The sequence below is a fragment of the Piliocolobus tephrosceles genome, chromosome 2 (assembly GCF_002776525.5).
Source record: "Piliocolobus tephrosceles isolate RC106 chromosome 2, ASM277652v3, whole genome shotgun sequence".
NCBI classification, from domain to species: domain Eukaryota; kingdom Metazoa; phylum Chordata; class Mammalia; order Primates; family Cercopithecidae; genus Piliocolobus; species Piliocolobus tephrosceles.
Window position 1 is genome coordinate 35,331,859 of NC_045435.1, and position 26,579 is coordinate 35,358,437.

Here is a 26,579-nt window from a genome sequence, read left to right on the forward strand (position 1 = left end):
GAGAAGCCAAGAAGGCGGCAATATGGTGTAATGGTCTTGAAAGTCAGACGGCCTGAGTTTGGCTCTGACTCTGCCATTTGCTGCCTGTGAGACTCCTGGCAAGTCACTCTCCTGGCTGGGACCTCTACTTACTCATCTGCCCTCTTATCTCAAGAAGCATCGGCCAGGCATAGTGGCTCACGCCTGTAGTCCCAGCATTTTGGGAGGCCAAGGCAGGCAGATCACCTGAGGTCAGGAGTTCGAGACCAGCCCGGTCAACATGGTGAAACTCCATCTCTACTAAAAACATAAAAATTAGCAGGGCATGGTGAGGCATGCCTGTAGTCCCAGCTACTTGAGAGGCTGAGGCAGAAGAATCACTTGAACCCGGCAGGTGGAGGCTACAGTGAGCCGAGATTGTGCCACCACACTCCAGCCTCGGTGACAGAGTAAGACTCTGTCTCACTCCAAAAAAAAAAAAAAAAAAAAAAAGTCAGCGGCATCAATAAACTGTGTGTAAAGATATCACAAACTGTAAAGCGCTATAAAATGAATGCCAGCATAGTTGAGGAAAAAAAAAATCAATAAAAACTTCAAAGTAACACACTCTTTGTGTTAGGCAGTTGTGATATCCAAATAGCCTGCCCCCATATAATCCTTAGAAATTATAGTAGGCATAGCTATCTCTACAATATTTAAAACAGTAGGCCTCTTTGTGGCAACTATGAAAAAATGTATAGGGCAGGAAATGGAGGAAGCCAGTTCCTGTGAAGCCTAACCCCCTGCCCAGCGGGGAGGCAAGAGCATGGAGGGAGGCAGCAGTGAATGGGCAGGCAGCTTCATGCCCCATGTCACCAGTCTTTGACGCTCCAGTGCAGGGAAGGTGCCACAGTGGCAGTGTCAAGGTCTTAAAAATCCATCTTCCATCTCAAGAAGTTTCATAACAAGTCATTTAAGAGACTTTTAGATTATCTTGGTTGGAAGAATTACCTGAAGAAAAGTAAAAGGCATCGTTTGGTCATTTCCAACACTGAAAAACTGCAGATGTCAAAAAAAAAAACAAGAGAATTTCGGCATGGTACTAGCTATGTTCCATTTCCATTGAGTAAGAAATTGAGTTCTCAAATACAGATCTTCAAATTCCTTGCACACACCATTCTCTTCCATTGCCCTTCCCAACCATGATGAGGGAGGGACCTACAACCTCTCAATTCCCATCTGTTAATATGGTCATGGTCAAGCAAATTGGGACAGAGCTCTAGACAAAGGTTCTATAGAAAAGAGAAGGGACAGTGAGGGGGAGATTTACTCAATACACTCAATACAGCCCCATTAGCAACTCTCCCAAGAAAGAAGCTCCTTTACAAAGTTTGAGCAAAAAACATGAAAACCCTGAGTATTTCTCTGCTAAGAAAAGAAAAACCTTGGCCGGGCACTGTGGCTCACACCTATAATCCCAGCACTTTGGGCACCCCAGGCAGGCGGATTGATTTTGAGCTCTAGAGTTCAAGACAAGCCTGGGCAACACAATGAGACCCCAACTCTACTAAAAAGACAAAAAAATAGCTGGGAGTGGTGGTGAGCGCCTATGGTCCCAGCTATTCAGGAGGCTGAGGTGGGAGGATTGTCACTTGGGCCTGGGGAGTGGAGGCTGCAGGAAGCCGAGACTGCACCTCCACACTCCAGCCTGGGTGACAGAGCAAGACCCTGTTGCCAAAAAAAAAAAAAAAAAAGGAAAAGAAAAAAAAAACCACTTTTGCTCTTTTGCTCCCTGTGCTGAGTTAAAAGCTAAACCAAACCCAAGCCAGCCCTAGGTAAACCTGTCATGTCTATAAAGTGTATTGCCCTTTCAAATTCTCTTTCCCCATTTGGGTGGTGATAACTCTTGTTTTTTCTTAGCACCAAACCTTCCTACTCCCTCTCCCTGCTTGGGAAGGATTAGATATTATTTAAACTTCCTGGCTGGTACCCATTCATGTTAAAGTTTAACTGCTGAGGTGTCTTACAATAATCATGGACTGAGAACCCCCAGGACTTGCGTGATAAGCATAATGCATTCATGGAGGTGCCCAGGCAGTGAGACACAGATGGGCCTGTCCTAAGACTGGAGCTGGTTCCACAAGGAGGTCACACGTGAGATGAACAAGAGAGAGGGACAGAAGGATGGGAGACAGAGGGAGTGGAGGGCTTTGTTTCATTTGTTCTGTTTTTAACCTCTTTAGAATTATGGATACTGAAATGAATATATCTGTAGGGATAAAAAAACACGAAGGAACACTCAAAGTTTTTTCACATTTTACTACAGAGGTATTTGATAGACGTACTGATTATCAGTTAATATGTAAACTTGTAAACTGCTAATTCATATCCTACTTGTACAAAATCATTTTACAAAAACTCTAAAAACTAATAGATAATGTGTCCTCTGGTGGGCATCACTGGAAGGCACACCTGGGCAGGTGCCTCCCCTGCAGGCTGTCAGCAGCTGCAACCAGCCCAGCTGCTGCTGCCTCTGCAGGAGATACTCTGCCCTCCTGCTACCTCTTCATTCCCAAGTTCACTGCATCTTGATTCGTCACCTTTTCTCCCCTCTTTTGTGGCCTTCTTCTCACCTGGGACCCACCACTTCACAGACGATTGTACAGGATAAATGAATAACAGTATTGTATCTTCGTACCTTTCTACACTGGACAAGAACAACTCTGGTTCTCTCAGACATTCAGCAGTCTTATTTCCTGTGGCCTTTTATCCCATTATATATCACTTCAAATTTAAATAAATCTCCTTCAACCAGAGTCCTCAAATCGCGTTCATTTTATCCTGTGAGTCATCGTTTTATATAAAGTCCTTCAAGTATCCATATTACAATAGTTAACCCTCATGATCAAAACGACTAAGAAAGCTGTCTTGTTACAACTGTTTTATACTCCACATCACCGGGAGCTCTGCTAAGAAAATACAAAAAGGAAAAATTCAGCCCAACAATGAGCTGAAACAGGTTCTTAATGTGTGCTACTATTGGAAGTCTCTAGGCCAAAATTATTGCAACCAAAGAATCAGTTCTTCCAAACATCACCAAAAGATCCAGGATCATACATCAGACCAGAAATCCACTGTGATGTTGACATACAAAGGGTTGTGTTCCACGGATACTAATTTATAAGAACAACTACTCAACCCGTCTGTTCTCCAGACTCGTGACACTTGGTGTAAGAGCTTCATCCTAAAGATAAAAAGAACAAATGTGAATGATAAGACAAGAATTTAATGTATGTCTCCACTGCATTTTGCCTTGCCCTGAAATGTAGCAAACATATTTTTGTAAATTATTGTACCTGTTGTGTTTCCTACTATTACAAAGTTTGTTTTCCCCACTGAAGGTGACAGACGTGATAGCCATGTATTCATGTGTCAGACTACATGTGAGAACCCAGGGACCCTTGATGAAAAGGGTCACTGCACTCAGTGAGCCCCTAGTCTGCAGGACAGAAGGATGTGCAAGGAACACAGATACAACAGGATATGTGCCATCCACTGCTAACTGATCCTCAGCTGAGCTTCAGGGGATCTCTGAATCTTCCTGTGTTATAAGGAAAGTTTGTGTCTGTAAGTGGGTACATAGCTTTCACAAGCCTCCAGAAATTTTGGAATGTATGTAGATGAGGATGAATGAAGGGCGACCTAACCTAATGAGGAAGTCTGGCGAGGCGTCAAGGAGAAGGGAAATTTCAGTAAGGTTAAAACAGAGAAATTCAACAAGTGAAGAAGGTGAAGGAAAGAGCACTCCAGGCAGAGAGACCACCCTGGGCAAGATGCACAGACACGCAAAAGAGCAGGATGCATTTAAAGAAGTCACTAGTGTGGCCAGAGCCATGGAATCTGGGAAAACAAGTGGGCAGTGAACTGAATAGGTTCTACTTGCTCAGCAGTGAAAACAATAAATGCTGGTTACCCATGACAATATGGATGGGGATCAGATGCATCACGTTCAGCTAAATAAAGTCAGAGAAGAATAAATGCAGTGTGATTTCATTTACATAAACTTGAAAAACATGCAGAACTAAGCAATCTTTTGTTTAGGGATACAAACATATGGGAAAACAAGAAAACCAAGAAACAGCAGAAATAACTATCATTATCACAAATACTTATCACAAAAATTCGGAGAGGTGTTACCTGGGTAGGTGGATAGGGGAGATGCAAAGGGGGAGACTACAGGATTAGGGAGGACCACACAGGTCATGCACTCAGAGTGGGGGTGGGAGATACCAGCAGTGCTCATGGCATCAAGAATCTTCACACTTTTCATACAATTTAGGAGCACTCTTGTATCTATTCAGTAATTAATTGTTTAATATAAAGAGAAAAATGCACACCTATGGACAATGACTAGAAAAACGTAGAAAACAGAAACAGCTATTTTGTTGGAGTGGTTGACTCTACCAAAAGGGCAAAAAGTCATTTAATAATGCTTTAAAATATAAACTTTAGGCCAGGCATGGTAGCTCATGCTGTAATCCTAGAACTTTGGGAGGCTGAGGCAGGAGGATTGCTTGAGCCCAGGAGTTTGAGACCAGCGTTTGGCAACACAGGGGGACCCTGTCTTTACAAAAAATTAAAAAAATTAGCCAAGCATGGTGACACATGCCTGTGGTCCCAGCTACCTGGGAAGCTGAGCTTGGAGGATTGCTTGAGCCTGGGAGGTTGAGGCTGCAGTGAGCCATGGTCATGCCACTGCACTCCAGCTTGGGTAAGAAACAGAGTGAGACCCTGCCTTGAAAAAAATAAATAAACTTTAACAGGACTCTTTAATATCAGGCTGAAAGTACGTTAATATTGCTTTAAAATGTAGACTATAACAAAAGCACAAAAAGCCCCTTAATACTCTTTGAAAATTTAAGAGGAAAAATCAGAACAAAGAAATACAGATTCTTCAATCAAAGCCTCATAAGAACTGGCTTATCTGCCAGGATTCCTTGGTGAATAGGCCAATTCCCAAGGCATGAAAAGTACAAGAAGAACCTAAAACATCTCGTCACCGCAGGCCAGAGGGAGGGGAGCTCTCGAGGACTACTGGGATTCAGGACCCAGCTTGAAGAAGATCCCATTGGCCAAAGATGAGACAATATGAGTACCAAAAAGTACAAGAACTACATCCTGAAGGATGCTAGGAAACACCAAGTCATTAGTCTGAAAAACCTTTAATCAATGCTTGACTCTTTCTCTTTATTTTGCCTTTCCTATAAAAGCTATACCCCCAGAGTACCCAAATACATGAAAAGAGAAAGCACTTTGCAGAAAAATCTAATAAATGCAGAAGGAACAACAGAATTAGAATATTACAATTTTGCAACTCCTAATTAAATAATACATTTAGAAATCCAGCATCAACGACTGCTGAAGTCATTAGGCAAAAAACTGATGGGGAATCTCACAATGCATAGGTTAGACTGGCGATATCGAAACTCACAGATCAATCCTAACATCCCAAAATGACACAACCAGACATTACATCCTCCTGCTGTGACCCTGGAGGAAGTACACAACACCATAGATGAAAATTCTTGCCCACAAATAGTATTCAGATTCTGTTCAAGTCTCCAGAAATGAAGAGAAATCCCAGTATGACGGTTAATACTGAGTGTCAACTTGATTGGATTGAAGGATGCGAAGTATTGTTCCTGGGTGTATCTGTGAGGGTGTTGCCAAAGGAGATTAACACTTGAGTCAGTGGACTGGGAGAGGCAGATCTACCCTCCATGTGGGTGGGCACCATCTAATCAACTGCTAGCGTGGCTAAAATAAAGCAGGCAGAAGAAGGTGGGAGAAGCCGACTTGCTGAGTCTTCTGGCCTTCATCTTTCTCCTGGGCTTCCTGCCCCTGAACATCAGATTCCAAGTTCTTCAGCTTTAGGACTCTTGGACCTACACCAGTGGTTTGCCAGGGGTTCTCGGGCCTTTGGCCACAGACTAAAGGCTGCCCTGTCGGCTTCCCTACTTTTGAGGTTTTGGGACTTGGACTGGCTTCCTTGTTCCTCAGCTTGCAGAAGGCCTATTGTGGACTTCACCTGGGGATGGTGTGAGTCAATACTCCTTAATAAACTCCCCTTCATATATACATCTATCCTATTAGTTCTGTCCCTCTAGAGAACCCTGACTAATACACCCAGTTTATGAGAAAACAGAAGTCAGGAGGACATATTAAGTTATACTACCAGGATGCAATTGGAAAAATCCACAATGTGAGGAATTCTATTGGACAAATAATCTGGCTTGTTCCACAAATAAATATCAAGGAACACATAAAGAAGGGGAGAGGGAACCTACAGATTAAAAGAGATCATTCAAATGCCATGTGGACCTTGTTTCGACACTGATCTGACCAACTGGTTTTAAAAATAAAAAAGCTTTTAACACTGACTAGACATTTGATGACATTAAGGAGATATTGTTCATTTTATTCTAGGTATGATAATGGTATTGTGATTCCTTTTGTAAAACCGCTTATATTTTAAGATACTGAAGCAGTTACACATGAAATGCCATGACATCTGTGACACGTTTCTAAATCCAGTGGGGTAAGAAAAAAACTGAGGGAAAGAAGAGAGGCCATGAGTTGAGAACTGTGGACGTGAGGGTTCAGTGCACCACTTTCTCTCCTTTTGCGTCTGTTTGAAAATTTCTTTAATACAAATCTTTTAACACAATGAACTGGCTCAAATCTGATCGAATTCAACATAGTCCTTATTGACAGAACACACTAGGGAGAACACACCTGCCAGGCAGGTGAAGCCAGGACTTACCGTTTCGCGTTCACCTCATTGCCTTTGTCTCTGGTGTGGAAGACCATTGTATATTTACCCACTTCAGGCAGGGGCCGGGATATTTTCATTCTATGGAGCTCAACCCTAGGACAATAATGAGATTTTTTTTTAAGTCCATCCTATTCATCTACCAGTAGGCAAATAAAAAGCATCATTTGTGAAAATTTATACACACAAACAGAGTGTCACAAACAGCTTGACTACTGGGGTATTAAAAAAAGAGAAACTTCTAAAATTTCCAATTTCTTATAATGGTGGAACTTCAGGTGATAAGCCCACAAAAGAATGAGATTTAACACTTATTACTGGGGTACAAAGGAGATGCGTTAATTTATTTTAAGTCATTTTCAAAAAGAAAAAAAAAACTGATAAAGTAGTTATTTCAAAACATCCTGAAGAATAGGAGAATCAAGTCTGTTAGGATCCCCAATTTACTTAAGAGTTGCCTTCTTTTAACAAAGAAAGGAATGGCCATTTATGGTCACAAGCTTTAAAGCTACAATCCTAGGTTCAAATCTGGACTCTGTTATTTACAACCTCAGTAAGTCAGCTCACTATTCCAAAGTCTCAGTTCCCTCATCTGTAAAATGACAATGGTGACAGGGAGTTGATTTCAAAGATTCAAATGATATAATCTGCATGGAACATGCTTGTACTCTGTATGTAGTGCCTGTTGCACAGGCGAATAAGTAAGCAGTAAATCTCAACCAACTTTCATATTCAAATCATCTTAGTTTATCCACCACATTAGACAAAAACCATTCTGAAGGCCATGATGGTCTTTTCAAATTAAAGCAAAATTGGAGACGCCCCTCTACTTTGAAGCTGAAGCACAGCAGGAAAGAAGACAGTGAAGATATGTGATCAGGGCAAAATTCTACTAATCACCCCAGTGAAGTAGATTTGGGGAAGATAATGGGGATTGTTTATCATTAGCCTTTGCTACTGTTGTCCTGAAATGTAGCAGGTACCCTCCGTCCAGTTCCTAAGTCATGACCACATAGGCTGCTGATGGACTGGGCTGTGAAGAGCTGTTGCCCATCACTACAGCCATTTCTGTAGAGCCCTTGGTCAGGGAAATGAAATCCCTCCTGCTAGAAACATTCCAGAGGCTCTCAGGCTAGACATGGGAACAAGACCAGCATGGAGCTCCTGGGTTCTTTATCATGAGGCAAGAAAAAAATTTCTGACAGTCACATATCTAATAATTCAGAACCCCAGGCTAGAAATTTCCTTTCCAGCCAGGCATGGTGGCTCACACCTGTAATCCCAACACTTTGGGAGGCCAAGGCAGGCAGATCACCTGAGGTCAGGAGTTCGAGACCAGCCTGGCCAATATGGTGAAACCTGGCCTTTACTAAAAATACAAAAAAATTAGCCAGACACGGCAGCACACGCCTGTAGTCCCAGCTACTAGGGAGGCTGAGGCTGGAGAATCACTTGAACCCAGGAGGTGGAGGTGGAGGTGAGTCAAGATCGCATCAATGCACTCCAGCCTGGGTGACAGAGCGAGACTCTGTCTCAAAAAATAAAAAAAAAGAAAGAAATTTCCTTTCCAAGAGGCAACAGCAAGAGGGAAGGGAGCCTCCTGACACCCAGATGGGCCTGTGATGACGAGTCTAAAGATACCAGCCCAAGCTCTTGAATAATCACTTATTTCTGCAAGGTAGGGATAACTATAACTATCTGGCCCCCAAATCCAAGTTCAGGGGAAGAAGCTGTGGGTGGAGGCCAGACTTATTCCCTTTGAGCCCCTCAGAGCAGAAAGCAGTCCAAGACAACGGAGGGTAATGCCAACAGCCCAGAGGCAGGCCTAGGGTCAGGCCACCTGCAGTCCCCACAGTGTGCAGGGCTGTCTAAAGCTTGACGAGAGGACCTCTCTGCCTGCTTCAACATGTGCAGCTCGCCAGAGGCTGCTGGCACTGCCTGCGGGGGACACTGGGAACTGTGTGTGAGGACCCCCTGAGGTCTGACAGAAAGCATGAGGCTCTTAACAACCCGGTCTCCAAACTGCAGCTCAGCAGACATCTTGCAGTTTGAGGTTTCTCACTCACTGGTGTCTCAGTAAGTCTTTCCCATTGACAAGTCTATGAGGCCTCCACCAACACTTCTGAACCCCAAATGCCCCCAGGCCAGGAGTAAACTGTCACTGGCACAGAACGATGTGGGCCATCCTGCCTTCCCTCCACCCCCTGCACCCTTCAAGCCCAAATCTGCAGCCTAGTGACCTGCTGGACTGGCATCTAAAGGAATAAATATAAATGCAGGTCTCCGGAGCCACAGATCTCCAGATCGCAGAGCCCCGTGAAGGGGACCTTTCTGTGTTGTTCACCTGAGTCTGAGGTCATCGTCTTCGCCTCCCCATCCCCAGTAGTTGTTAGAGAATCCATTCACCTTGAAAAATTGCTCTCTGCTTAGGGCAGTAACACCCCCAAAATATCCACTGTAACGTAACCTGGAGCAAAAGAGATGAGAGAAATGGTAAGAATATTAGCACCACAAGTCTCTGATTTCAGGGCTGGCATTCTAGGCACACCTGGGACACCATGAACTTCCAGCCACCCACTCCTGCTTCTCCTGCTTGACACCCACCTCCCAATGCTCCTGGCCTTCCCTGTCTTGTCTTTTTTCCTCTATCTAGACAAACGTTCACCTCTGCTCACTGAGCAAGGTGCCACCCGGCTGTTAGTGGTGGTGTCTGTGTGTAGAGGCCTACAGAGACACCTGCCAATGTGAACCACACCGTCAGATACTGATAACAGAATTCATCTCGTGCCAATCCAAGGAATGGTAACAGTTGCCAAGGGCACTGGGTTAAGAAGGATTCCTAGGCTGCATCCGGGTTCTGCATGAATGTGTGTCATGATGAATATACCTTTTTTTTCACTTTCACTTTTGCAAGGGAGGGCTGAAGGCAGGAGACAGCTCCTGCACACACACTGCATGCACACACTCTGTATGCAAATCTCCACTTCTCAGCATGCATCTCCAACTACCCCAACACATGTCAACCCCCCTGAAGATTCTGGCCTGTCAACCAGATAGAGTCTAGGTAGTGCTTTTCATGAAAATAGGCTGTACAGAACAAGAATTAGGTTTTGAAAGGAAGGACAGTGAATCATGCTTCAGATAAGCTGATTTATAGATACACCTGGGGCTTTGCCAGTAGGCAAAAGGATACAGGCTCCAAGGTCACAAGAGAGGAGTGACTATAGATATGGCTTTGGAAATAAGCTGCTATCATGTAGTACCTGAAGGCACAGGTCGAGAAATCTCCAACAATCTAGTTGGTGAGAAGAGTACAAAGGGTAGACCCAAGGGGCTCAGCTCTGTGGAACCCTAGGAATACCGAAAAGAAAAAGAGGCAAAAGGAGAAAGATCAGGAGGTAAAAGTAAGAGAGCACCTCCCAGCCTCCCAGTTACATAGGACTCTTATTATCAGTGAACAAATTTGTAAATCTCAGAAATAAAGGTATCCCTTAAATATAACATTTCAACAATCCAGAAATGCAAGTTAAGGTAGCTTAACAACTTGGATGTTACTAAATAAAAAATGTGAATATCTAGAGAATTTTAACTTTAACTTCAGGTCAAACTGTTCCAGGGCAGATAAAATATTTATGATTTTCTAGATAAAAAGAAAAAACGAAAGGAAAGATCAATAAACATGTAGACACTGGCCAATGAACAAGTGGCATCCCAAAAGCTAATCTGTAGTTCAGTTGTTTCCTTCTATGTTCTGAGAAAAGACTGGGGACTCTGTTTAACCCATAAGAGAAACAGATTTACTTATATGCCCCCAACTTAAAATTCTGGGAAACTGTATTTTTGCAGCCTATAATAAAAAAAAAAAAAAAAAGGAAATAAAGTGCATAGAAGGTAAATACCACTGACCAAGACATCTACTAGCAGTGTCTCATTACCATGGTTATCAGAATGCATTTTATAGAGGGGAGAGATTCTTAGCTGCCTGAACAGGACATGGTGATAAGGCAGGCATAACCTGCTGATACCAACAAGCAATCAGCATGAGAACCAGGGCGATGATGTGGTAGCTTATCACAACCAATATCGACCCCATGCAAGACGGCTGGCTAAACACGGGAATGCGGAAGCCCTACCCTCAGAGTTTATAACCTAACAAAAGAGGTGAACATTATCAGGGTTCTGAGGAGAGAGGTGTCACTACATCAGGAGGAGGGCACCTGGAAGGATTCAAATAGGCAGAAAAATGGGGGATTTCCTGGTGACCATAACTCTGTGAGGCAAAGCACAGGAGGGAGAAAGGCACAGGCTGCCCGAGGACCACTTGGAGAGGGGTGAGCTGGAGTGGGGAGGGACAGAAGAAGGCAAGTCAGCAAGAAGGGTTGAAGAATTGTTTCTCCACGCCTGTAATCCCAGCACTGTGGGAGGCCGAAGCGGGTGGATCAAGAGGTCAGGAGATCGAGACCATCCTGGCTAACACCGCGAAACCCCGTCTCCACTAAAAATACAAAAAATTAGCTGGGCACGGTGGCACGTGCCTATAGTACCAGCTACTCGGGAGGCTGAGGCAGAAGAATCGCTTGAACCCGGGAGGCGGAGGTTCCAATGAGCTGAGATTGTGCCATTGCACTCCAGCCTGGGCAACAGAGTGAGACTCTGTCTCAAAAAAAAAAAAAAAAAAAGAACTGTTTATTGTCAGTTTATTGTCAGATGGCAATAATCTCTGTGTTTATTGATCTTTGCTTTTGGATTTTCTTCTTACCTGTAAAAGCATAAATATTTAATTGGCCCTGGAACCGTTTTATTTATTTTTTTAAAGTGCTGTAAGGCCCAAGGGTGGGGAAAACGTAGTCATAAAATAACAATAGACTTGCTTGTAGGAAGGAGGCAGGTAATGAAGGAGTTCTTGCCAGTAAAATTTGCCACCGGCTGGTCCACAGCTTCATCACTGACCCCACAGTCAGTGAGAAACAAGATTTGTTTCTGGCTTCATCAGAGTCTGAGACACTTGGGGCAACTTACTTTAACTTCTTCACTCTGCATGTGTGTAAGGAGAAAACTTTTTCTGCACTTGTACTCATGGGGCTGGTGTGACAGTGATGAGGCATGTGCTGACTTAAGCTCTGTGGCACGGGGGCACACAGTTGCCAGCACGGGGCAGACACCCAGCTGCTTGGAAATGAACTTGCCTGCCACAGGGACTTTGCTCAGAGCAACAAAAGCAAGTAGTCCAGGAGGAGGGCAACTTCTACCTACATTACTTATACATACCTCTCTCCAGCCACAAAAGATGAGGCTGCTTACATGATACATACAAAGAAGAGAAAATCATAAATGATAAACCAGGACTCTAGAAACATTTAAATCAGAACAGAAAATTAAGATGGGAAACACATTAGAACTCTGATCTGCAAATAAGATTCTTTTCAATTTCTAAAAGAGGGCCATGGATTGGGCTCAGAGCCTCTCGATCAAAACATTCAATTACCTGAATCATATTAAGAAAACCTGTCAGTTACTCAACAAAGGCTTTCTGATACCTAGTTATAAAAGAAACATCTGGCCAGTTAGAATGGCAAGTTAGAAACAGCAAGAGTCATACATGCGCTGTATCTCAGAGTGAGCAGCATCTGATGAAATCCACGACTGTGACACCAAAGCATGAGTGAAAATCAATTCCTGGCAGGAATGTCCAAGAGCTCAGTCTTCTTACGGTTCGGCTTAATAGAAAGATAAAATCTAGAATCCCAGCAAAAAAAACCTGTCCTTAAGCAATCCTCTGTGATTGCTTAGAAATGAATGGTGCAACCAGGTGTTTAAAAAAATCTGGGCAATGGGAAGTTTAAGATTATCATCTATGGCAAGTGTCTGAGGTATAGATGTTCTGTGTTGTAAATAGTGACATCTTACTACAGAAAAAGTGAACAGATAGTGACATGCTTCTGAAAAAACCAAGCTGCCCAGCCATGATGTGCTGTTTTCCTCAATGCAGAGGTGACTCAAAGAAACCAGAAAACAAAACCCCTAGATAATAAGATTAGATCCAAAGAGAAAAATCGTGGGATTCTCTCCCTGCCCTCTGGATCCACAGCCCCCACCCTAACTCAGACATGTAGCATCTCTCCCCTCAGTTTTCCCCTCTTCCCTTGCTTCATCCAATACATTCAAAATCAGCTGAACCAAGCTTTCTCCTGTCCTTCCCCAGCTGTAACATGTGTCAACAGTTCCCCAGCCCCTGTCACAGCAAATTCGAACTCTATCAGACTAAACAAGGCCTGCGTCATCTGGCCCCTGCCTAACTTCAGTTCTTGCCTCTCCTTGCAGACATTCCTTCTAGAGTACCAGTGAACCACCTGCATTTCCCCAAAAACTGTGCCATGCTCTCTGGCATGTCTTGGAACTCTGCTGAGAAGCTCTTGTTGGTTCCACAAGATTAAGGTACCACCTTACCTGGGGAACAGCTTTAAACCCTTCCCTTCAATGTGTTTCTTAAAGGCACTGTGCCCTCACCCACCATAGTTTGTTGTAGGTGTTTATGTCCTGCAGCTTACACAGGGCTTGGGTTTAAAGTCAGTACCTGAGGCAACAGTCACTTATATCAATGTTACTTAAGAATTCTCTTTAATTGCCCAATGTGAGGGAGCAACATGGAAGCCCAGAATAAATGAGGTAATCAAGAGACTCACTTTCCACTTCACACTCACGTAGAATATATACTGGTGGAATCTCCAGCACTATTTGATAGTTTCACAGCTCTCTCTCTCCTTCTGCCTTCCTCTTCCTCTCTTCATTTGTCCCTCTCTCTCCTCCTTACCAAGTGCTTATAATTTTATTTGCAGAAATGCAAAATTAACACAACTCCACTGTAGCTACCTGTCCTCCCCACACTGACACTCAACAGGGAGCCCTGTGAGGGCAGGTGCTCTGCCTTATTCAAAGTCGTCTCATGGCCTCCAGCACAGTCAGCGCCACAGATATGAGCACCCATGAACGGCAGGGCTTGGGGAAAGCTGACAGGTAAGTGTGCACACAAATGAGGGAATATAGTGTTTCATTTGCAGAGAAATATTCTGGGTCACTATTTCCCCTTGATTGTGCTTGAATAGGAGCTGGTGTAATCAAATAAGGCTGAAAAGCAGCTACACCCTTCTTAGAGGTGGAGGGGATGGGGAATGAAGACACAGATGATGGCATCTGGCACTTCTCACAGTGGCTTTCAGAGAAACGGACTTGTCCTGGGTGTCCTGGCTCCTGAGAAGACTACTCAGAGGATATGCCCTCCCCATGCTCTAGAAAGAGGCCACAGTCTGGAAAGTGATATCTCAACAGAGGTCTCACTCAGGGACACCAGCTTGTTGCCTCCTAGAGGGGGAGTCAGGAATAGACAAATAAGTTACTTGCATTCCAGTCAGTGTGGGAAAGCTTGCAAAAGTCCCCGACAGGGGCGCTGTGGGTGAGGCTGGCCACCACCTGCAATGCTCGGATATTTCTCTCCAATGCTTTCCCTTGTCTTAGTGATCCTCTGCCGAAGTTGTTGCAGGGTTTTTTCCTCATTACATTCTCTCACTTCTGTTTTGCACTTTAAGTGATGTATATATGATGGAACATTCTTCCTATTTCTCATTTTCTTAAGACACCCTGGATGCTTGTTCCACCCAGTCTTGATCACAATAGTTGAGCTTCTCGACCTAAACCACCCTCAGCAGACCACCTACCTGTACCCAGTGCTGTTCCTGCCAACCACCAGATGCTTGGGATGCTCCTCACACTTGTAAAGGTTAAAGTCATTCTCGGGTACCAGGTCCACGTCATGGAATATAAAGCAGTCCCAATTTTCTTCCTTGAGAGCTTCTAGATAGCCCACATTCAAGAGTTTGGCTCGATTAAACTTTTTACCTTCAGCCTAGAGATATGAAAATTAAAACTTGAAAAGCTCCTGAGATAAAGTTTCATACTGTTCCCCTCTTACTTAGGATTCAGGAGGTGATATTATTCTTGTTAACGCACAAGACTATACTTGTGACATAGAGATCTGACAGAGAAGATGCAATGGCAATAAAAGACCATTTGATTTTTTCTTTGTGCTTCACACATACTTATATTCCAGAACTTAGAAACATTCCTTGAAATCTGAAGAGCTGTTGTTTAATGATAGAGAGTTCCAGTTTTGCAAGATTAAGTTCTGGAGATTGATTTCATAAATACACTTCATATATTTATGCAACCAATATATTGCATAATTATGGATAGATACATTGCATGTAAATATTCTTAACATTACTAAACTGTACGCTCAATACTGATTAAAACAGTAAAAATAAATAAAAGTTAAAAAAAATGTTAAGATGGTAAATTTTCATCGTGTGTTTTACCACAGTTTAAAATTTTTTAAATGCAGCTTTAAAATACAAATAACTCAAATAATCAATAATAATGTATTGTACACTTAAAATGTATTAAGAGTACAGATCTCATGTTAAGTATTCTTACCACAGTTAACAAAAATAATTTTCACTTAAAATTTTACAAATACCTCTATGTCTTCTGTATAAAACTATAAAACCTTTCTTCTATACTAGTCATGTCAATTAGTATTAGTGATTCACAGTTCAACCCCAGGCAATCCCAATCTTACCCTCTGTTATGAATTTACACTAAGCTTCTAAGAGACTTAGTTAACAGCCTGCCAGAAAGGATCAAGAAATCTCGACCTATAAAAAGAGAAGGTTATTGCTAACATTTCTAAGCTACTTCAAAGTTTCTTAGAAATCCCTGTAAGAGAATCCTGTTATAATGCTACTGGTAGAGGCTAATCCTCCCAGTGGCCTTATGGAGAGAGATTCGTTACTGGGTAATGAAAGAACACAGTTTGACCTGTGATATGATTGAAGCTGTAACAAAAAATTAAATAACTTTTTCATGGCTGCTTCATTCAAATTCCATCAGAATGAATTCCAGTTAAGTGGTTTATCATAAAAGTACAAGTATTTCTCAGAAGTTACCACAATGTTTTCCTGATAAGAATAACACAAAGCAGACATATTTTTCTCTTTCTCTTTCTTTTGTTTTTAATTTGAGATGGAATCTTGCTCTGTTGCCCAGACTGGAGTACAGTGGTATGATCTCAGCTCACTACAGCCTTCACCTCCTGGGTTCAAGTGATTCTCCTGCCTCAGCCTACCCGGGTAGCTGGGACTACAGGCATGTGCCACCATACCCAGCTAATTTTTTTTTTTTCGTATTTTTAGTAGAGACAGGGTTTCACCATGCTGGCCAGACTGGTCTCGAACTCCTAACCTCAAGTGATCCACCCACCTCAGCCTCCCAAAGTGCTGAGATTACAGGCGTGAGCCACCAGGCCAGGCCCAAAGCAGACACGTTTTTCTATTCATAAAAATAGTACTATACCTTGTGGGTTACTGTCCTGAGCAAAAACTCAGAATCAAATAAATCATACCTATGACCAACAACCTTAGAAACAAAAATAGCTATAAAACATTGTAATAGTAACATTTTGTTCCAAGTACTAAAATACAGACATAGATGTGCTATATAAGCACACTGATTTTCAAGAGCCCCAGTTTATCACCAAGTCTATACTGAAGAGCTGGTCCTCTGAGTTGTCCAAAGTTTTACCTAAAAGAAATATTACCAGTTCTAACAGTAGTCATGATTTTGCTGACATTCTTAGAATTTGTAAGAAGTTGAGGGGGAATTATTTGGATGGCCAAGGATAATTGTGAAAAGTTTAGACACTGATGTTTAACCTGATGTCTTAGTTTTTTTTCAATAAACTTTAACGGCAAATAGAGGTACCTTTAATCACCCACTCCACTGACCTCAGAGGTAAGCTCTTTAAAAGTAGCCGATGATTATGCTGTGCTCCTACCAAATCATGCTTCTGGAAGCCAAATAAGTGAATCCAGAAAGTGAAAATCAAACATAACATGTTTCACATAATAAATAGTGGCAAAGTTCAGGGCAGAAATGTGGTGGCAGCCATAGCTACTGATACAGAATATTCTTTCAAATCCTCTGTCTAGATCCCCATTGAGTAGCTATGGTCAATAATGACAAGACAATTCCAGAATCTCATCATGTAGTGCACGTCACGCACAGAAAGAAACAGAAGGGGCTAGGAAGCCTCCGGGGAAATCTGAAGGCAGTCATTGGCTAACATGGAAGGGTTCACAAAACAGGAGGCTTCCTCCAGAGGTTCCTTTAAGGGCAGTAAAATTTCCCAGAACTTGAACCCATAACTCCACGTTCTGAGACAATAATTTCCTCTACTCCTTTCAAGGATACATGAGGTAAGAGAACTCTTTTTTGATGATAGTCTGATGTTCCTTTTACCCAACATACACAAAGAGTCACATGGCCAAGTCTGACAGAGAGAGAAGGGTCTAGGGCGGACCCTGGTCTGCCCCCACGCTCACCTGGTGGATGACGTAGATGCCATAATCCAGCTGCTGCCTCTGCAGGAAGGGATGCAGATGTTCCAGCAGGTACATCAGGTGTTTCTCTCTGTTTCGGTGGGGAATGAGGATGGCGACCTTCTGTAAAGCTTTACATTCCTCAGGGCGATACCGGCCTCTGGACACCTTGGGATTTTCTGCCTGTACCTCTTCCAAAGTGAGATCTGGTTTGAAAATGAGCTTGCTCTGGCCTCCTACAATGAACATAGAACACAGACAATAACAGTAGCTACTTCAAAAAGTGTTGAGGTTTACATGAGCTAATATGCATAGAAAGAACACTGCCCAGTTCACAGTGAGTGCTACAAATGTCAGCTTTTATTATGATTACTTTAAAGGCTCATTTAGTCATGATGATAGCCAGAGCATCATGTCACTAAGGTTACTGGCTGCAAAAGCAAGAGGCGGATTTATAATATAAGCACTTCCTTGTGGCTGGTAATCAACCTGCTCTATGATCCATCTGTAAGAAGGAATATCCTGGTGAATCCTGGTAAGAGCAAAGGTCAGGGCTAGACAGAGTAACTTCAACTTTGGTCTATCCTCTTTTCCTTCTCCAAATTCCAGGAGGATGGGAAAATCTCTTAAATGTCAACAGCATTTCACAGAATCAAGCTCCTGGACAAGGCACTCTTCCTACCCGTTCCCTAAACTCTGGAACTACCCTGGCTCCCTATAAGCAAAGCACTAAAAAGAAGTAGAAACCAGTCTGCCTCCCTAACCCAACTGTAAACAGGTATGTGTGGCACTGCAACGACTCTCCCATTTTGCCACCACAACAGACGTTTCCAATCCAGCACAGAATTTGCTCAGTGTCTGGAAGCAATCCAAACAGACGAAGCCCAAAGCCATCCACAGGAGGAAACAGCTCAGGTTTTTTGTGGTTGTTGTTGTTTTCTAAATTCCACATATACTGGTCAGGCTGTAAAATCTCAAGATGCTTGCAAATTGAGCTATCCCATTCTGAGTAAAGCAGTCATAAGCCCTTCCTGTGCATAAGTCTCTATGCCTTGTTCCATGTAATCATCCCCTACCCTGGTCACGGCTGCTTAGACCAGGCTCACGTGTCTAATGACACCTTGGGGCTCTGCCCAATAGCAGGTAAGGTAAGCAACTTCTTCAAGCCACGCAAAGAGAATAATTGGCCTACGAGAGCCTTCTTGAGGGGTCTGCATGCAAGACACAGCAGTCAGTAATGCCCTAAAAACAAAGAGTAAGGAATGGAGTTACACAGATGACAAGTACTACAGATGATGCTGGGCTATCGAGCTACCAGAGAAAATGGGGTAGCTGTTGAGATGGTCTCCCGCGTGGCCTGTTCACAATTCCCATCATTAACCTGACCGTGTCTCCGTTCTTGCACCCTCAAAGAGCCTCATGCAACAGGTCTAATATAAACTAGTCCCCCCGCTTACCTTCTCATTGTCATAACTTTTTACATGCCCTAACCTAGTATCTGCTTCCACTCACCCTCTATTAGTCTCCCTATCACTCCCCCTACTCCAACATCTTCTCAAGATCTGCCCCTCCTTGGGTCACTAATGGCCCATTTTAAGTCATCATCAACCACATCACCTTTAGTCTAGTACTTGCCCAATAATGCATCACTGCCCCTCTATTCCTTATGAATGAGTTCACTGCTTAAATATACTGTGAACATTTTAAGCAAGGGGAATAATCAGCTATATTTGCATTTTACTGACTCATTTTTACATCTCAACTTATACTATCTGTGAAGGAACACACAATCAGGAAGAACACTTTGGCTGAAGAACACTTTGGCTCTTCCGCGAGTAAAGAGAAGCAGCACGCCAATATAAATACAACACAGGACTGTGACTCAACTAGGAAAGGGGTACACAGACTGAATGTTTTTGTCCCCAAAAAGTCCTATGTTGAATCCCTAATCTCCACTGTGGGGCCTCTGGAAAGTAACTAGGTTTAGATGAGATCATCATAAGGGTGGAGCTGCCATGTGGGATTAAAGCCCTTATAAAAAGAGCAAGAGGCATGGGATCGATCTATCTCTGTCTTTCTCTCTCCCTCCCTTTCCCTTTCCCCCTGCGTGTATGTGTGCACGCACACACCAAGGAAAGGCATGTGAGGACAACATCCAGTAAGAGGGCCCTGACCAAGAAACTGACCATGCTGGCACCCTGATCTTAAGACTAATTTACTGTTTAATATAAGTTGAGAGGCAAGACGTAAAAGGTGAACCAAAATATACAACATATTTAAGAAATAAACTACTAAAGACCATATTGAAAAACTTACCTCGTCTGTCCCTCGACTCCATAGTTTTGGCCAAAGGAATACAACAGATGTGACCCCAGTGAAGCTTGAATGTGCTTGCATTTCTCCTCTCACGCTCCAGTGCTCTGCCGATGCCATGAGGAGAACATACCCAGGCTAGCCCACTAGTTTCAGCAGGAGAACAGGAGGCACATGGAGCAGAGCCACCAGTCTAGATCAATGGACCCTATCAATGTGTGCTGCTGAGACTTTTGTGGCTGGATAATAAAAGTGGGTCTGTTCCTATAGTGGAATACTATACGTCAAGGAAAATGGACAAACCATAGCCACACGCAACCATAAGAATAGATCTCACAAAAATAACGTTGAGCAACAGAAGCCAAACACAAAAGAGTACACAACTTATGCTTCCAATTTGTAAAGTTCAAAAATAGGAAAAATCTAATGTGTAGAGTTAGAATCTTGAAGCCAGAATGGCGACTGAAAGAAGCATGGGAATTCCTATGGTTCCAGCAAGATTCCATTTCTTAATTTACAAGCCAGTTAGACAAGTATGTTCATTTTCTGAAACTTAACCAAGTGGTACACTTCTGAGTTTTGTACTATCTTGTACATGTCATAGTTATTTTATTTGAACTGACAGTTTTTGTGACACAGGAGATATATATATTTATGGGGTACATGAGATGTTTTGATACAAAGCAAGTACCTGTTATTTTTAAATTTAAAAAAAATTGCATACTACTTAATCAAAGGAAAAAGAGAACACTTACTGAGGTAAGGAGACACAGAAGGGCAGTTGTCAAGTTCTGCGTTCTTCGTGGATGCTTCATTAGTCAGAGTTTTTCCCTTCCCCAAAATGAGGGCCTTATGGAAATTAGCCACGATCTCCTTTGCTTTAGGAATCTCTTGAATGGCACCCACGAAGTAGTTACTGGTGGCCCACCCAACCACCGTCAGGCACAAAGTCAGAAGCAACAGTAATCGGAATTTGTAGGAAAGGTGGAAAGTCAGGTTGAAGCCCATGTTTTTTATTACGTGAATAATATGTATCTCTCTGCTTCACTGCAGGCAAGAAAGCTTCAAGTTGAACTTTTCCAATCTGATTGCGAAATTGATGACAACTGAGGATACAATGCCTGCTTTTGCTCAGTAGTTCTGCTCCAACAATCTAAAAGGCAATCACAAAAGACACGTTGTTTCAAATGGAAATTCTATCCTGATATCATTCACTCCAGCACAAACTGAAAACCCATCTCCGATGGACCTTGACTAACTGTAATGGTAGGTCTCTCACTTAGGGTTTAGAGATCTGAAAACCAGAGGTTTTAGAGGTTCTAAGCACCGATACATCACAGAAGCACTCTCTAGGTTATCGGTCAGGCTGCCTGTCACCCAAGAAGGGAAGCCATTTCCAGATGTTGGACAGAACAAATAGGCAAAGGAGACAAGGGAGACTGCAAATGCCCTAAGACCTGAGCTGGGCACAGCCTAAGACACAGCCCTAATGGTTCTCTGCCTCAGCTGTCCCTTCCTGGCACAGTTTTAAGGGAGGATTTAAAAAATGTGAAGCCTTGTTACAGAAGCACATTTTGACCCAAAGAGAAAATGAAAAGGGGAAAGTCCTTCTTCCCTGTGAGAGCCAGAAAAACATGGTCCTCAACAACAGGGAATGAATGCTATATTCTCAAAGAGGCACTGGCACAGGGCACATTGCAATGGGGGCCAGAAAGAAGTCTGTCAAGAAACAGAGAGAATCCCCAACAGGAGGTCAACAATCTATCTGTAAGAATAACAAACCTACAGCATAGAGTTTAAGATCAGGAGTTTGGGCCGGGCACGGTGGCTCAAGCCTGTAATCCCAGCACTTTGGGAGGCCGAGACGGGTGGATCACGAGGTCAGAAGATCGAGACCATCCTGGCTAACACAGTGAAACCCCGTCTCTACTAAAAAAAAAAAAAAAAAAAAAAAAAAAAATACAAAGATTTCAAGTAGACTGGGCACTTTAGCAGGAAAATGACTGAAACGTTCAGGTTCATCAGCTCTGAGAAGATCAGGAGTTTGGACTTAGAAACTATAGTTCTACTACATAACAGCTACATAACCTTGGGCCAGTCACTTAACCAAGCCTCAGTTTCCTTATCTGTAAAATGGGGATAAAAATAGTATCTACCTAGAAAAGTTATTGTGGGGCTTAGATGACTTAATTTATTAATATATAAAGTGTTATCCCACCTTGGCCAACAAGCAGACACACTGAAACACCACTTTCTGTACTGTATTTCTCACTGTCAGCTGACAAATTGCCACTCGGATTTCATACTTCAGCAGCATGAGATGGGATAATGTGAATTCACCTCGAAGGGGGGGCTATGCCCTTAATTATTGACAAAAATTATGTTTTTAAGATCACCAAGCTGAGGGCCCACCCTGGACCACAGAAAATACACTAAAGTGGTAAAGACTACCTGACAAGGATCCCTGGGTTGCCGCCAGCAACATCCGCTACATCCTCTCTGTGTGGACAAATCACGTCTCTCCTCAAATTCTAAACATGTTCTCAGAAGAACACAGAAAATGTTAAAGCTAAGGCATAATCTCCATAGACAAATATATTCTCAATTAAACAAATAAAATGGAGACCAAAATATTTTCTATGCTAAATAATCACACGGAAACTCTTATGATTAAATCTTAAATGACAAAAAGAAAAACAGAAAATAAACCCTATATCTGTGCTATGATTACAACTAAAGACATACAATTAAGGAAAGTCCAGAAAGAAATATACTCAAAAGCTAATAATAATTATATTAGGAGAATGGGATTAGCTAGGGGTGGTTTTTTTCTCTTTTCTTTTTAGAATTTTTAATAATATAGTTTTTATATTATCATATATATTTTTGTATATCACATATTGTCATATTTACATATATTTTACATGTATCATTTTAGATACTCTTGCAATGAAAACAAAGTGAATTTTTTTAATGGTGAATACAGAGGCAGTAAGTAACTGTAAAAAACAACCACCACCTCAGAAACTCTCAAGATAGTGTCACACTTACTAAAGGATACAATTCCAGGGCCGGGCACGGTGGCTCAAGCCTGTAATCCCAGCACTTTGGGAGGCCGAGACGGGTGGATCACGAGGTCAGGAGATCGAGACCATCCTGGCTAACCCAGTGAAACCCCGTCTCTACTAAAAAAATACAAAAAACTAGTCGGGCGAGGTGGCGGGCGCCTGGAGTCCCAGCTATTCGGGAGGCTGAGGCAGGAGAATGGCGTGAACCCGGGAGGCGGTCCGTCTCAAAAAAAAAAAAAAAAAAGGATACAATTCCAAAAATTTAGTTTCAGGTTAGTTTGAAGGAAACCTAGAAACTATTTCTCTCTAAACACAATGCCATAGATGAAATGGGAGGTTAGGTTCTTGGGGAATGTTTGACCCAGGAAGCAATTAAACAGTATGGCCTGTGTTCAGGGTCCTGTGAAGGTATCACAGGAAGTCAATGCTGAAGGCAGTAACAATTAATAAAAAAGGGCAATTTATGTGTGCATTTACTCTGTGCCATGCAGTGGGGTAAAATCACTTGTATTAACCTATTTAATTCTCATTTAACCATATGATATAAGAATTACTAGTCTCCTCATCTTACAGGTAAGAAAAGGAAAGGAAGGTTTGGACAGATTTAAGTACCTTGCCAAAGCCCACACAACTAGTAAGTGGTAGCATGGGCTCTCAGCCCAGGTGTTCAGCTTCACATCCTTCACATGGATATTTCCTCTTTTCTCCCCTTGGTGCCTGGGTAGTCCCAACACAAACCCTTGAATATTCAGGTTCCCCTGGGGGCCTTCTACCTCTCTCCCACATCTACCTTCCCTTTCCTAGGGCCTGTCTGTTCAAATGCCTTCCTAGAGGTTTATTCTTTTCCCACCTGCTGACAGTGAGTCATCAGGTTCCTGAGGCCAGTCAGACAACCTCTTGCAGACTTAATTGTAGGAGGTTTAAATGCTACGATTGGCAATTCTTTAAATAAAGATCTCAATCTTAGAAAATTCAGACTGGGAACATTGTTTTTCTTTATTTTTTATTTTCATTTTTACTTTTTGAGACGAGGCCTCACTCTGTTGCCCAGACTGGAGTGCCGTGGCGCAATCTCAGCTCACTGCAACCTCCACCTCCTGGGTTCAAGCAATTCTAGTGCCTCAGCCTCCCAAGCAGCTGGGATTACAGGTGTGCACCACTACGCTTGGCTAATTTTTGTATTTTTAGTAGAGCTGAGGTTTCACCATGTTGACCAGGCTGGTCTTGAACTCCTGGCCTCAAGTGATCCATCTACCTTGGCCTCCCAAAGTGCTGGGATTACAGGCATGAGCCATTGCACCCAGCCCTGGGAGCATTGCTTTTCTAAGAACTATTTTCAGAGAGAGAGTCCCCTGGAAGAGAGAATCGCAGAGTGGAAGGAGGTTATGACCATAAAAGTACTGCAGTGTTGAAATCAGAAAAGATCTTAAAGAACACACATCAACCTCCCTCATTCTACAGAGGGGTAAGAGATTTAAAAACCTACACAAGGCAGGGGATACATGGGAAATCTCTGTACTTTCTGCTCAGTTTGGTTGAGAATCTAAAACTGTCCTAAAAAATACAGCTGAACCTTGAACAACATGGGTCTGAACTGCACGGCTCCACTTACACTCAGATTTTTTTCAAACAAATGCGGACCAAAAATACGATATTCCCAGGATGCAAAACCTGTGTATACAGAGGGCCAACTTTTCCAATATGTGGGTTCCTCAGGGCTCACTACAGTACTTGAGCACGCATGGATGTGGGTAGATGCAAGGGTCCTGAAGCCAATCCCTTCCATATACTGAGGGATGACTGTAATTTAAAAAAACAAAAACAGAAACACCTACCCAAGAACTAAATAGCTGTGAATATTCATAAACTAATATTGCTCAACTGCAGCTTATGGACTCTGTTCAAAGGTAAGACATTTATTCTAAAAGCAAGGAGCCTGGCCAGGCGCGGTGGCTCATGCCTGTAATCCCAGCACTTTGGGAGGCCGAGATGGGCAGATCGCGAGGTCAGGAGATCGAGACCATCCTGGCTAACATGGTGAAACCCCATCTCTACTAAAAATACAAAAAAGTAGCCGGCCTGGTGGCGGGCGCCTGTAGTCCCAGCTACTAGGGAGGCTGAGGAAGGAGAAGGGCGTGAACCCGGGAGGCGGAGCTTGCAGTGAGCCGAGATCGCGCCACTGCAGTCCAGCCTGGGCGACAGAGCGAGACGTCGTCTCAAAAAAAAAAAAAAAAGCAAGGAGCCATTATTAATAATTACTTAAGTATTAGTTAGGCCTTTATTACTAATCCTGCTTTTGAGACAACATCTGACCCAGTTAAAAATACTTACTTACCTATCTTTCTAAGTCTAAGTGCTCTCCCAAAAACTGTACAGAGAGCCAGCATAAGGAAGTTCAGGGATGAGATTTCCTTAGCTCCTGTGAGTAAACATCTGAAGTGTGAAGGGTCTGTCATCTATCTGTCCATCTATGTTTCAAGAGAGACCAGCCAAGTGACTGGAGGCAACCCCTCTCAGTGTGTGTCCCAGCGATAAAATGATGAAAAATACTTATCTCACAAAATTGCTCTAAGAATTTAATGAGATGATGCACCCAAGTACACTGGCATATCTGGTACATTTCCAGGACACAAGCTTTTTTTTTTTTTTCTTTTTTGAGATGGAGTCTACCTCTTGCTGCCTGGCTGGAGTGCACTGGTGTGATCTCAGCTCATTGCAACCTCCACCTCCCAGGTTGAAGAGATTCTCCTGCCTCAGCCTCCCAAGTAGCTGGGATTACAGGCTTGCGCCACCATACCCAGCTAATTTTTGTTTTAATTTTAGTAGAGACAGGGTTTCACCATGTTGGCCAGGCTGACCTCAAACTCCTGACCTCAAATGATCCACCCACCTCAGCCTCCCAAAGTGCTGGGATTACAGGTGTGAGCCACCGTGCCTGGCCAGGAACACACGTATTTATTGGCTCTAATTACCAATCATGTTCAGATGTTATCAGAATATTGTCCAAGATAATGTTATCTCTGGAATTAATGAGATGATTTTTACTTTCTAACTCTGTAATTTCCATTTTTTCTTTTAATGAGTATGTAATATTTTTATAATCAGAAAAACATAATGACTTTTTAAAGAAAGTTATTTTTAGGGCAAGTGACTCCCGACTGGTGTTTGGGAAAGTGCCATCATATTGGATTTATTTACACTAATGTTTAAATAATTGAGAGACCTTTAATTGTCACAAGAGTCTCAGAGTTTTCTTTTTCAGTCATGGCTATCTTGAAGCGGCAAGGGAATCATCATGACTACCGAGAACAAATTCAGGCAACATGAAAGAAGTTATTTAGGGCAAGATCTACCACTCTTTCCCTTTCTAGAAGTCTGCCCTGTAGTTAAAAATGATCATGTTCTCATATTTGGTTTTCTTCCACTCAATTCAACCAGTCTTTTCTGAGTACCTGCTATTTTCAAGCAAAGGGGATATGATATAAAGAGAATGAAAGCCCGGTCTTTGTACTCAGAGTTTATTTCTATCTTTTTCTAGATCTCAATGTCTGTAATTTCCTGTCAAATACGAGAACGACTCCATCCCAAAGTGGGAGAACAGATGAAACAAGATGGATAAAACACCTAGAGGTCTTGAAGATAGGTGATAGGTACCTGAGAGTCCATTTTCTTTCTCTCTACTTTAGTGTATGCTTGAAATTTCCCATAATAGTTTTTAAAATCTGGCAAGGAAGATAAGCTATAACAAAAGGAAGGGCAATGTAAGTGCTAAGTATCATTCTTGGAGAATCTCTAACCACACACATCTTTACTCCACCAAAGTGGGTGGGGAGGACACCATGTATCACTCTATAAGTATTTACTAAGCATTTGCACCAAGGAGAAAGGGTATGTTCATTTGGCAGCTAAGAACACCAAAATCAGCATTCCAATGTCTCTGAACCTATCAGGTAATTTTGCAGACACAGGGCATTGAGT

At 42.7% G+C, this 26,579-nt stretch overlaps 1 protein-coding gene and 1 long non-coding RNA gene across 4 annotated transcripts in view; one reads left to right on the plus strand and one right to left on the minus strand.

The window, feature by feature from the left end:
- Positions 1 to 2,264: 2,264 nt before the first annotated feature.
- B4GALT4 (beta-1,4-galactosyltransferase 4) overlaps positions 2,265 to 26,579 on the minus strand; it is a 29,850-nt gene continuing 5,535 nt past the window's right edge. For 2 of the 3 annotated variants that reach the window (XM_023213885.1, XM_023213895.1), the window contains 6 exons: positions 20,289 to 20,686; positions 17,224 to 17,456; positions 14,503 to 14,690; positions 9,135 to 9,257; positions 6,782 to 6,886; positions 2,265 to 3,202 (listed from right to left, as the gene is read on the minus strand). In XM_023213885.1, coding sequence (XP_023069653.1) covers positions 3,070 to 3,202; positions 6,782 to 6,886; positions 9,135 to 9,257; positions 14,503 to 14,690; positions 17,224 to 17,456; positions 20,289 to 20,541 — 1,035 coding nt within the window. In that variant the 5' untranslated portion in view covers positions 20,542 to 20,686 and the 3' untranslated portion in view covers positions 2,265 to 3,069. The remainder of the gene's footprint in view (positions 3,203 to 6,781; positions 6,887 to 9,134; positions 9,258 to 14,502; positions 14,691 to 17,223; positions 17,457 to 20,288; positions 20,687 to 26,579) is intronic. The other variant, XR_002731941.2, reaches the window with a different exon arrangement.
- LOC111543745 lies at positions 16,899 to 26,252 on the plus strand. The gene is made up of 3 exons (XR_002731942.1): positions 16,899 to 17,097; positions 20,587 to 20,799; positions 26,140 to 26,252. It is a non-coding gene; the product is annotated as an uncharacterized LOC111543745 (long non-coding RNA).